The 13424-nt window shown below is 33.1% G+C and overlaps 1 protein-coding gene and 1 pseudogene across 2 annotated transcripts in view; one reads left to right on the top strand and one right to left on the bottom strand.

The window, feature by feature from the left end:
• Window positions 1-13424, bottom strand: part of KAT6A (lysine acetyltransferase 6A) — a 98433-nt gene that overhangs the window by 47855 nt on the left and 37154 nt on the right. For both annotated transcript variants that reach the window (XM_036228749.1, XM_036228748.1), the window contains exon 3: window positions 104-212. In XM_036228749.1, coding sequence (XP_036084642.1) covers window positions 104-212 — 109 coding nt within the window. The remainder of the gene's footprint in view (window positions 1-103; window positions 213-13424) is intronic.
• Window positions 11262-11380, top strand: LOC118609867 (annotated as a pseudogene).

The following is a 13424-nucleotide window of genomic DNA, read 5'->3' on the forward strand; positions in this document are numbered from 1 at the left end:
ATTAAAATATTAATTTCATAAGGTTCAAGGATACGAACTCAGCTAAGCATACTTCCCTCTGGCCTGACTGCATGTGTTAGAAAAAAAAGAGGTGATCACATACCACTGTTTCCACAGTCAGCACAGGAGATGAGTTCCTCTGGCTTCTTTTCTCGGTTTTGTTCTTTTGTACCAAGACAGAAACTACAGATGGGAATTGGTTCAGCAACCGGCTGTAAAGAAAAACATAATTCACTCAGGCACTAGTACTTTTTTTAGTATTACTATAAAGACATTAAAATTAGTTTTAAATTCCTACAAGAGTTACATGTAACTTTAGAATAACTGTATCACTCTCCTAAATTTCCAAATAAGTAGGTGAGTTTTTACAAACTGGTCCTTGTAGTGACAACCTTGGTCTAAAAAAAATCATATCTCGATCATGTTGGTCACTCTGAAACTAAATGGCACAGTATGGATTAAACAAAGCAAATCCTTCACCTAAGATTGAAAAATTCAACTGAATTAAATATAAGAAATCACAGTACTGGCCATTAAAAGGCATGTGATGTAGGAGAAGAATGATAAGATGTATAAGAATAAGCATAATATAAGGCAGAAGACATTGAATGATATAAGAGAGAAACAGTAAGTACTCTGCATAAGTGAGAAAGATAAACTCCAATTGTGGTTTGGAGGAGAAGGATTGAAAGAGGAAGACAATAAGTATTAAGTACAAACACTATGTTATGGGATCTTAAGAAGCATGCCCAAGGACAATTGATAATAATTATTAAAAGTAGGTTTAAATATAGATTTCCACATTCCTTTATAGCACTGTTCCCTCACCCCATGGAGATAAGGCAATACAGGTAGTATAAACAAGATGAACTGAGGCATGTAGTCTGCTAAGGCCAGTGCTTAAAGGCTATGGTTTCTGTGGTAAGCTGGGGGCAAGGCGGGGTAGGGGGGTAGGGGAGTGGGGGGTGGAGGCGGAGCTAGATCAGTCTGTGAAGACTGCCACTGAATGTCATGTAAAGTTGGACTTTATCCTGCAGGAAAAGAACAGAAGGTTACCGAACCAGGAGATGATCACCTGTAGTTAAGAAAAATAATTCCATTAACAATATCAAAGACAAATGGAGAAAACCTAAAGATAGATAAAACATTTAACAGTAGTTTGAATGTCTAGTGAACACAAGAAAAGAACCTGAACCAAAGCTAAGGAAATGGAACAGAAAAAAAAAAATAGCTATATACTTAAAAACCAACAACTTGTAGAAATGACAGAAAAGGACATGAGTTAAACGTGACCAACTTAACTGAAAATAATGGTAATACAATCAACTATGAAAGGTAAGTTATCTTAAAGAAGAAAATTAGACAGAAAGCAGAGATGACAAGTTTGATTGCAGATGTGTTTAGCTAGAGGCATTCTCAATCAATTCTCAACTATTTATGCTAAACATTATGTAGGATAGCAATATAAAGCCCTTAAGATGCTTTTAGTCTACTGGGTAAAATAGATAAAATGTTTGTAGGTACCATGATAGAAGTATTATAACGGGAAACAAAATAGGAAGTAATAGAGTAGGGGAAAGAGGCTATCAAGGAAAGGCTTCGCAGACTTAAGTTATTCTGGAGATATTTGTCAGGCAGACCCACCTAATGCAGTGTTCAAAGAAAACACAATATCAAATTTTGGGAGGAGTAGGGGTAAGAGCTTAGTCTGGGACTAAGTAGCAATGACCAAGAACATTACGCATAGAAATCTGGAGTTCAAGGGTAAGGTGGGTCGGAAAATAAAAATCTAGAAGTCAAATACATGCAAAATGACATAAAGGCCATCAGAGTTGATGAGTTCTCCCATGGAGAACAAATGGAAAGAAGAGAGCTAAGGTAAGAACACGAATATGTAAGCGACTGGAAGAGGAAAAAGCCCAAAAAGGAAATAGATTTGTAAGAGAGCTGGATGACAATATGGAACTGTCCAACAAAAACAAACTAACAGTACAACTCAACCAAAAATTAGATTAGAGATAAATAGCTAGAAATTGTCTTAACTGTGGCTGTGGTAAATAAAGACTACCACATTCTTTCTTTAAAAAGAAATATGAAAAAGAACCAGGGATTGCATAAGAAATACAGTCAACAATATTGTCATGACTACATATGGTGTCAGATGGGTACTAGATTCATCAGGTTGATAAATGTCTAATCACTATGTTGTAGACCTGAAACTAATATAATATCATATGCCAACTGCAATTAAAAATTTTTTAAATTGAAGAAAAAAAAAAAAAAAGAACCAGGGAGTAAAGTCAGGAAAGACTTCACCCAGGAGTAGAAACTTGAAGTAAACTCTAAAAAAAGGCCTAGAGAGAAGGCAGAAGCAATCTCATGAAGTTTGACCTTTATGGTGTAACTGCTAAGTACCATGAGAAGATTTTAAGCATAGGAGTGATATGACCAAGATTGAAATTTTAGAAAAGTCATTCCATAAGCAGTTGTAAATGGATTAGAAGAAATACAATCCAGGCCATGAGTAATGAGGGCCTGTATTAAGGCAATGACAAAAGGAATGGAGAAGAAACAGAAGAGATATTTAAAAGACATAACCGGCAGGATCTGATGGCTGGCTAACTGATTTGGGGTGGGGAGTACAGTAAAGAAGATGGAAGACTTACTTAGATACTATTAAAGAAGTGAAAAGGCAAGCCCCAGAATAAAAGATATTAATAACATGTTTAAGTAAAAATGGCTCATATCCAGAATATTTAAAGAACCCTCGTATATCAATAAGGAAAAGAAAGACAACTCAATAGAAAAGCAGGGAGAAAATGTCAACTAGTAATTCACAACAGAAAATACTTAAATAATATATAAATGACCAATAAACATAAGATGCTCAACCTCATTAGCCATCAAGTACAAAGATCTGTAAGAATGGCTAAAATTATGAAGGTTGGCAATACCTAGTATGGATAAGAAAGCAGAATAACAGGAACTCTCTTACACTGCTAACAGAAATATAAATTGGGAAAAAAAAACACACACTCTAAAAACTATTTGACATTATCTACTAAAATTAAACATAGGCAATACCATATGTCTATCATGTCTACTACTCCTAGCTATGTATCCAAATGAAATGTATATGCACTTAAACAGTAAAACATACAGAAAAATAATCAGAGCATTATTTATAATAACAGAATTTACTTAAACAAAAATTACCCAAATAACTAGCGATGCCTGCACAGATAAAATGTGCTATATCCATACAGTAAACTATTAAATAGTAATGAAAATAAACAAATTACAGTCAACAACATGGATGTACATCACAAACTATACTGAAAGAAGGAACACAAAAGAATGTATACTGTATTATTTTATGTAAAGTTCAAAAATTGCTATACTGTTTTAAGTCAGGATAGTGGTTACTTTTAGGGGGAAACGAAGAGGTAGTGAAAATAGAAAAGGGACTTCTGAAGTGCTAGTAATGTTCTTTTTCTTGACATAGATAGTGGTTTCATAGATATTATGTTATAATTAAGGTACAGACTTAGAATTTGTGTACTTTCCTGTATGCATATTTTAATTAGAAAGTTAAATTTAAATTAATGAACATATATGAAGTAGGACTGTAGTACCCTTAAAACATTCTACAAAAAATATCAATGATGATTTGGACATTGAAGTTTGGAACTTAAGAGAGAGAATAGGCTAGAAACAGATTTAAAAGACATCAACATGCAGATAATAACTGATAGCACCCAGTGAGAAGGTAAAGTGGGTAGAACACAGAAGAGAGTTGGGGAGGGGAGTGGAGAAGAGAGATGAAGTCTGAGATAGAGGAATATCAACATTTAGAAGCATCAGAGAAAAAAAAAAGAGAGAAAGACCAGAAAAAACCAGTATGAGAGAAAACAGAACCAAGAGAAGTGATAGCACAAGAATTTCAAGAAGCAGAGACCAATCAACAATCAATGTCAGGAAGATAATGTGCCTAGTGGATTCTACAATTGAGAAATAGTTGGAAACCTCACTAAGAGAACAAGCACCCTTTTCAGTGGCAGAATAAGAACTAAAGTCATAGGAACCAACAAACTGTCATGAAAGGACAAACAGCAGATAGGAGATAGCAAAAAAAAGAAATGGCAAAGAGTTATAATGTGTTTGACATATTTAAGATGAGAAAAATTAAACCTATTTAAATATGGAAGAGAAGACACACATGGTCAGAGATTCAAGAAACAAGAAATAACAGGAAGATATTATATAGTAAGGTTTAGGGCTGCACTGTTCAATACGTTAGGTACTATGACATGTGGCTAATTAAATTTAAAATAAAATCAAGTTAAATTAATTCCCGAGTTATACATTTCAACTGCTCAATAGTCACATGTGCTAGTAACTAGGGTGCTAGACTGCACAAATACAGAATAATTCCATCATTACAGAAAGTTCTCTTGTATAACATTGGTTTAGAAAAGAGGATGGATTTTAAAGCATGGGTACAGTATGGCCTTAGTAGTATAGGATGATGTAAATGCATTTTGTTTGTGGATAACGGGAATAGGGGAAAGTTGAGGATGCTAATTTCTGATAGCCTTATCATTTCTGGAAAATAGGAAATTAAATCACCTTAGCTAAGAGTGGGGTAAGGATTGGTTAAAACATGAAGATTTGATAGCCGACTGAGAAAACTGAGAGGTGAGATTGGCTGGGTCTAAGAACAAGTTAACAAAAATGCCTTCCTATCAAAATGGAAAGTGGGTACACATATGTCAGGCAAGACAGAATCAGAAAAGTATGTAATAACATAGAGGCAAATTCAAAATACAAGAGAGAAAAGTTGATGGAGTCCCTGCAAAATGGCCTCTATCTCTTTTCACTAAAATAGCAGGCAACATCACTTGCTTAAAGAAAAGTATCGGAGAGTATATGAATGTGGGCATTTGGAGGGCAGAAAAAGTCTGGAAGTCTCTATATGGAAGGTAATAGGGAATCAATTACTGATGGAAAATAAAACTGTCAATCAGCCCCAACCATAAAGCTAAGATCAGAAAGAATCGATCTGTAGTATTTCCAATCAAAATGGTTATACAAGTTTCCTAACACCCCCGAAGCCTTGAACTGACAAAATCAGAAAACTGTAGACTGACAAGTTAAGCCAAAGGGTAAGGTCCACAAGAATGCAAATGCAAATATTTCTAAAATGGTTGGCCACAAAGTTGAGGCTGGTCATCATAAATTGAAAATATAAAGAGTTAAGGTACTACAGAAATTCTGATTAACTAAAGGTCCAATAGAAAGTAAAAGAACTGGAAAAGTAGGATTGAAGATTATGGTCAACATAGAAACTTTAGATCTAGTTTGTGATTTCTTAAGTATAAACTTGTAGCTAACAAAGGAAACCCCGAATGGCAAACGTGCAGGAATTCTTTAATATTTAGTAAGCGCTATTCTACACAGTTGAGGGTATGGTGGTGAAAAAGGCAAAGTCCCTACTTTCATAAGAGTTTACATTCTATGAGAGCAGAAGTAAAATTGACAAAATTAGGAAATCAAGAAGATGGGAAAGCATGATTTTAGAAGAATCATATAACTGTGCTTACGTCAGCAAAAATGATAAGAGTAAAGTTTTAGAGAAAAAAAATATTGGTAAATGACAGCCAGTACTGCCCCCCCCCCAAAAAAAAAAAAAACAAAAACAAAAAACAGAGATTGGAGTACTAGTAGATGGGAAGAACTTTATGTCAGGAGAATGTGTTTAATAAAGGAACAACAATCATCTTAGATGCGGTGAAAACCAAAGAATGTATCAACTCTTCTAGAGTCTCTCCCCACCCCACCCCACCCTCTTTTTGAAATAGGGTAAGAGTATGGAAAAGTAGCTCTACTAGGAGAGTATGGACACAATTCAATATAAACACCTACTAGTGGTAGAATAGTAGCACTACCTTCACATATAAAGTACACTGTATTACTTGAGCAGTCTGGCTAAAAAAGAACAAAGTTGGGTTCAGCTAGAGTGCTATGTAACCTGAAATTACAGAAGAGATGGAGAAGTTTACATTATAATAAAGAGCTGTAGGGCAGAGCAGAACAGTATCATAATTCAAACTAAATTACCATAATTAAAATATGTTTAGGTATATAGCTAAATACTTTAAGGCAGTGAACATACAAGGATGAAGAAAAGAGAAAGTCTGAAAAAGAAATTATTGTTATTCTTCAGCATAGACTATGTCTTTAAAAATTAAAACTATGTAGTAATTTGTGTCTTCAAAAATATCTTTTTATCATCTAGAACTAGACAATAAAGTTCCTAATGGCAGAAAATGTTATTTAAAACCATACCTAAGAAAAATCAAAACAGTCTCTATATGTTCCTGTATGTTCCATATAATATTATTGCTCTTAATATTTTTTACATGTGATCAAGGTTTCATTTTACTAGATACTGTCTATCCCAAAACAAAATAACTGAGGTCATTCAAATCTACTTATTAAAGTTGGGGAGTTTGTGGGTAATGATTTGGACAAACTGGCTATCTGGTTACTACTTGGAACTGTGTAGACTGTGTAACTCGGTTATTTTGGTACTTATCAAATGATCAAAGTCTTAGACCTTGCCTACCCATTATACAAAACTATTTGCTAATAATTCCCAGTAATGACAACTTTACTTAAGTTTAAACAGTACTGATACTTACAATGCAAAAATAAGACAGGCTGAAAAGCAACTTTTTGAAGTCAAATAAAGATACTGGTCCAAATAGACTCAAATTATATAGAAATAGATAAGTTTTCAATAATACATGGCAGTTGAACTGTAATTCTTTAATCTAAACACTTTATAAAGAAGACTATTCTTTGACACCATGGGACCAAGCATAAAAATGATAAACTTTTCAGGTACCAAAACAAAACTGATTCCACATAGAAATACTATTACTGACAATGATCATGATTTTTTTTTAACTACTTGATAATTTCAGGATTTTAAAGTGCCAATTTCAAAAAGAATAACAGTACTGTTAAGTTATCTAGGCTACAACATAATCTATGAGGTTTTCTTTGTTAATCAAATAGCACTGCTAATCAGTAATATATAGCTAACTATATTTAGAGCATGAAAAATCACAACTCCAGATCATTCTTATTCCCAAAATATAAATGAGCATGAAAATCAGCGAAAAGGGCTAAAATTACATTGGGTTCATTATAAGATTTGAATATAAAATGTACTGAGATGGTTTTAGGACAGTGAAGAGATACTTATAACATTTTCCAAGTAAAACTTTACAAGCTGATTTTAATTACCTTGTAGCACAAAGAATATAACGACAACAGTAAATACAATTTTTAAAAATCTGTATAGATAGCAATATGCCATATAATCATCGTTCCTACAACTATCCAAGCTTAGTCCTTATCTTATTGTTCTCATGTTGATATAAAGTAAATCTATTCCTACAACTAGTCAAACAACAACAAAAAAGTTTGTAGCACAAACATTTTTATTTTACACAACATTAAACACAGCAGCCAGAGTGAACCTATATTGAAAGGTAGATCAGAGCATGTCACTCAGCTGCCTCAAACCTTCCATCTAGTCCAATGACTTCCATCTCAGATTAAATGACAAATGAACTATAAAGCCCTAGGTAAACTGCACCCCCCTCCCAAATACACACACAATCACCTCTCCTATTTTCGTCTCTTATTGCTTTCTCCCTCTTACATTCTACTCCAGCTTCCTTGATCACTTATTCTTTACAAGTCAGATGTTCCTGTCACCTTTGCATTTGCTTTCCTTCTATCTAGGATGCTCTTCCACAGATCCTTCAGATCGCTAGTCAAAAGTTACCTTACCTTCTCAGTAAGGCTTTCTTTGACCATTCATTCCATCTAACATTTCAAAATGTAAGATGACTCACCAACCACAACAATTCATATCCCCCTTCCTTGCTTTATCGTTTCCCTTAATCCTTTTCATGTAATTAACATATTTTGTGCATGTATGTGTATCTTATTTGTCTCCCACTAAATGTAAACCTTATGAAGGTTCTACTTTGTTTGTTTAGGGCTGTAATAGTGCCTAGCATATAGTATGCGTTCAGTAAGTGTTGCTTAGTACATTAATTAAATTACCTTGTAGAACTAGAAATAATAAGAAAAAGTAGTATCTCAGAACAAGTTGGTATGATTATGATAAAGCTATGAGCAGCTCAATAATAATAATATATGAATGCTCTGTTATTTACTAAGTAATCTCACAAAGTAATTTCATGGCCTCGATAACTGAGTTAGATTTTTGCCACAGCGACTAACTTCCATTCAATTTCTCAAAAGTAGAAATTGATTTGTGGCAGGAGGCACTTAGACTGTACCTTGTGTCAGGTTGCTTTAGGTTGCCTCAAGTATCATGTTCAGATCTCCATTATAATCACCAGATGGCAGCATTGAGGCAAATACACAGGAGATGCTCTAATAAGTAGACAGTTGAGTACCATTCTGGGTTGAACTTTTGGAACTAACTCTTAAAAACAAGAACAGTAAAAATTTTGCCCAGTGATCTCTACTATGTGAGGTTTATACCATGGAAGAAAAGAATGTTTAGACACAATCATTTAGACTAATATTAAATACAATGACATTTTCTAGATATCCAGATACATCATTTAAGATAGTCCCATCATAAAGTCCAATTTTTACTTTTCTCCCAAGACTTGCCTTTAACTTTTTTAAGCCATTATACACTTGTCATTGTCTCCACTTTCTAATACCTTCTGAGGAACTCAAATCAACCTTTATGTTGTCTATGTTCTTAAACACCGACATAAAGGGTAGTCAAGAATCTGTTTTATGTAATTATTTCTAGTTATTTCAAGACTATTTCTAGTTATTTCAAGACTGAATTAAATGATAAATCTAGAATTTGTGACCATCAGAATTTGAGGGAAAAAACTGTACTCATAAACTTAGACTTAGGACTTCAGAAACCTCTTAACAGATCATTTCACAGGCTAACAGGCAATAAAGATATGTAATTTCTTAAAAGCTACAAATTTTCTCATGTTTTATGGCTACTGAAAATTACTGAGACAAGTTAGCATAGCCAATATTAAGAGTGTGAAAGAAGAATACAGTTCCTAATACTCTCTATAATACTCAAACATGCACTAAGCAATAAAAAATGGTCACATTCTTTCTTAGACTTAAATATAAAATATCTATAAAGCATTGTTTAAAACTTAGGTTCAACTGTAATTACTGCAACTAATTTTTTAAAAATCAAATGGTATACTACAAAAGGACAAATATTACATGATTCCAATTATATGAGACATCTAGCATAGTTAAATTCATATAGACAGAAAATTGAATAGAGGTTACCAGAAGCTGCAGGGAGAAGGGGTAAATGGGGAGTTATTTAATGAGTAAAGAATTTGAGATAATGAAAAGTTCTGAAAATGGATAATGGTAATGGTTTCAAAATACTGTGAAGGTACTTAATGCCAATGAATTATATGCTAAAAAATGTTTGGTTAATATGTCTAGTAAATCTTACCACAATAAAAAATGAACAAAAAAATTAATGGTATAGGTTTTCATATTCTCACAAATCAAATGACTTAATAGGTCAAACTCATGCAACGAGAGGCAAGTACTATAATTTGTCCTCATCTTAAAAACCTTCATTTTTTAACTGTTCTTGTGGAACCCCTTATTATGTTAATCTTAAGTGCAATAATTAGAAATAAAGTTTTAATGCCCCTAAAATGAAAAAAAAAATTACTCATAATAAATTCTGGTACTGCATTTAAATGTCAGCCATTTTTATTCTCACTGTACCTACATTAAAGTTGGTTAACTTTTAATAAACCAATTACAAGTAGCTCACCCTTATGCCTTAACGATTTTCTTGTAAGGCAGTCTAGGAATTAAAATCTATCAATCAAGCACTGCTCGGTCTCAAACTAAAACCTCTTTCTGACTATTGTGTATCTGAGCCAGCCCGGTTACTTCACATGAGCCATTAAAAGCTCCTCTCAAATCTACCCACCTAACTTCACTTCTTTTAACTTTTGTTCAAGCTACAGCTTCATCTCTACCTTTTCGAATTCTTCTAGTGGTTCAAAGTATTTGTTATCCTGTCCCTCTCTTCTCCTGCAGTTATAATCAAGGAAATTTAACTGCAAATAATTTTCTCTCCAATGGATACTTATTTCGCATGACTTCAAACAATTTTCAACTAAGATATCATTTATTAGTTGATAATGCCTACTGCTGAAGTACTGTAACATATATAATTAAGCTAGAAGAATGGGTCTATTATACAAAATAAATACCCGAAGGATAAAGAAGAGCTTAGAAAAGTAGAAAACTGAACTATTCTTAGTCATGGTATAGTGAAAGAAACAAAAATGGTGCTCAATGAGTGAGCACTGGGAAAACATATTGCTAAGTTTTCAAAATACTATCCAAAGCATAAGAAGTCTGGTGAATATTACTGTTTGGTAAGCACTGTAATATAGCATAAATTTTTGAGAAGATAAAAAAGCAGTACTCACATTTTTAAAGCACTTATGTCAGTAAATACAAATCAAAATACACAACAAATTATTAGAAAACAAACACTATTCACATTATCCACTTACATACCAAAAAAATTCAAAAATAAGCCTTTTGAGAATCTACTTGAATAATAAGGTTATTTCCAATATTATAAGGGAAACAAACTAGCACACAGAGTTTACTTTAGGAAACTAATACTTTGTTGGAAGGTGTTTATATATTGAGAAAGTTGAACAAAATACATTGTTCTCTTCCAATCAGGTAAGCCCTCCTGTCAGTTTTCCCTCCTGTCAGTTCTTTACTCTTTCATTAAGAATGGCCTTGGGTGAACCCAAGCTCTTCTCAAATCCTTTCTGACAGTTTAGAATTCAATTTTTCTTCATGTTTTCCAGAAAGACAGCCCTAGGTAAGCAGAAATCATCCCAGACCTTTTAATTCACCTCTTATGCGTCTCGCACACAGTACGTATTAAATAAGCATTAACTGAAATTAAAATACAACAAAATCATGCTTAGCTCCTAACAGGTTCAAAGCCTCTCCTCCAAGATTCAATAATCTTCAGGGGAGGTGTACTTGGATAGGATTTAAACTCTTTGAATTCTTCAGCATCCTGTTTACTATACTTTCAAGCACTCTACGGCTCCTTATTAAACATATTGTTAGAATAATCTTTTCTTCAAAAGCATACAGTCTTTAGCCATGCTATCCCAAACAAGCCCGGTCCCGTTTGATCTTGGAAGCTAAGCAGGGTCGGGCATGGTTAGTACTTGGATGGGAGATCACCTAGGAAGACCAGGTGCTATAGGCGTAAAAAATTTTTAAAAATAAAAAAATAAGGGATTGTAAGCTGACAAGGTCCTTGCAATCGCTGAGATAAACCAAGAGTTGCCTCGCCTAAAAAACAGATAGACAAATAAATAGATAAATAAGAAAAAAAGTATACAATCGTGAAAGATATATAAAAATAAAACGTGAATGATTTCATTTAATGACTTCTACAATTAGATACAATAACAAGATTACCAGCAATTTCAATATAAATTTTTATTATGTATATAGATTACTATAAATTTAGATGAGAAAGTGAGCATCTGTCAAGATTCTATAAAAATTTTCTATTTCCTAATCAGAGGTAACATCAAAAATGATAGTATGCATATTTGCTAAATTTAAATTCTGTGATAAGGAACTGTGGAGTTAACTTTCTTTCACATATTTATCAGTTATCTGAAAGTTTCACTTTCAGTTTGTCAGTGATATACCATTTTCTTCATTTGTCCAAATATGACGCTGCCAAGGTATTGTCTCTCCTTTCCTCTGTGGTCCTTTCCTTCCTGCTTTATTTATTTATTTATTTTAATATAACTATAGCTCTCCCCTAATTCAGATTCCTATCACCATATGCAATCTGCTATATGGGTGGATTCCATTTAGGCCTTTTTTCCCCCCTACACATTGCTATCAGATTAATAACCCCCAAAATATTATTTTTAAAAAATCCAGTTACTTACCTCACTGACTCAAATCTTACACAACATATAGCAACTGCCAACTATTATAGACTGTAATTCAGTTCTTTCCATCATATACCAAAGTACTTTTCTTATACTATCTTCCTCTACTCCCAAACAACTCTTTTGTCTTCAGAGAACATACTTTATTAAAGCTTAGAGACAGACTAGGTTCTGCAACTTATAGCATCACTTTGGACAAATTACTTAACCTCTTTGGTGTAAAATGGTACAACATACCTACCTTTCAAATTATTGTGAAGAATAAATAGGATAAAGTTAAGGGACTCTAACTCAAACAGCAGCATCTAAAATGCTGGTTTCCTACATCCTTTTTCAAAACTATCCTCCAAAGTTTATCTTTGTTAAGTGACCAACTGCCTGCCACTTTTCCAGTCAGGGCAAGTTTCTATTTTGTTTTCCCGCCCCCTCTTTATTTAACAAGCAAAAAAAAAAAAAAAAAAAAGTGATTAAAATTTTCTGTGGAACATCAGATTTCCTATATATTTTATTTATTTTCATGACTGCATTAAGATTTTTAAAAGTCTTTGTGTACAAACAAATTTACCACACTGCACATTACCCACTTAAAAAATTCTTTAGTGGTACCTGAGTATAAGAACATTAGCAAAAAAAAAAAAAAAAAAATTCTATGCTAAAATATATAAAAGCAATAGTTTAGAAGCAGCAAGATGTTCAAAAGACTTTTAATTTCATTATATTTGTAAGAAATTGCAATTGTGGACATTATTCTGGCTAAACTAAGGTCTAAAATAAGTAACACTTGAACAAATTGGTAAATGATATCATTTTCCTCAAGACTTAACAAAAATAACAACTAATACATGTCTGATAGGATGTGTATTGTTCTGTTACTATCAGGAACATGATGTTTGGAATTAGAAGGGTCTTTAAAAATCATTATATACTCACTTAACCGAAGATAAAAATCATTGTCAAAGGCTACATACACAGAACTAATAAAATGATTAAAAGTTATTCAAAGCCAAGTACATAGTCTGACTCCAAGTCCAATGCTCTAAATAGCTTCAACTCAGTCGCTCAGCTACACAAACTATAGATAAAATGATTTTTTGAAAGAAAAAAGACTTTACAGATAGAAAATGTTGAGTTTCCATTATTGGTTAAATACTATTTACTAAATAATATGGTGTGGCATGGTTTAAACTTAATATATCAAACTAAAACTAACCACAGGTTCTCCTGCCTTCTTCAAAAAGTGGCATTATTCAAAGCAATAAAAAACCAATCTTTTATCTCCTTTTCCCACTCTCAGAGAATGATTAGGAGAAAGAAGAACTAAAATATAGAAGCGCAGCA

This window comes from Rousettus aegyptiacus, unplaced genomic scaffold (assembly GCF_014176215.1).
Source record: "Rousettus aegyptiacus isolate mRouAeg1 unplaced genomic scaffold, mRouAeg1.p scaffold_m13_p_11, whole genome shotgun sequence".
Classification (NCBI taxonomy): domain Eukaryota; kingdom Metazoa; phylum Chordata; class Mammalia; order Chiroptera; family Pteropodidae; genus Rousettus; species Rousettus aegyptiacus.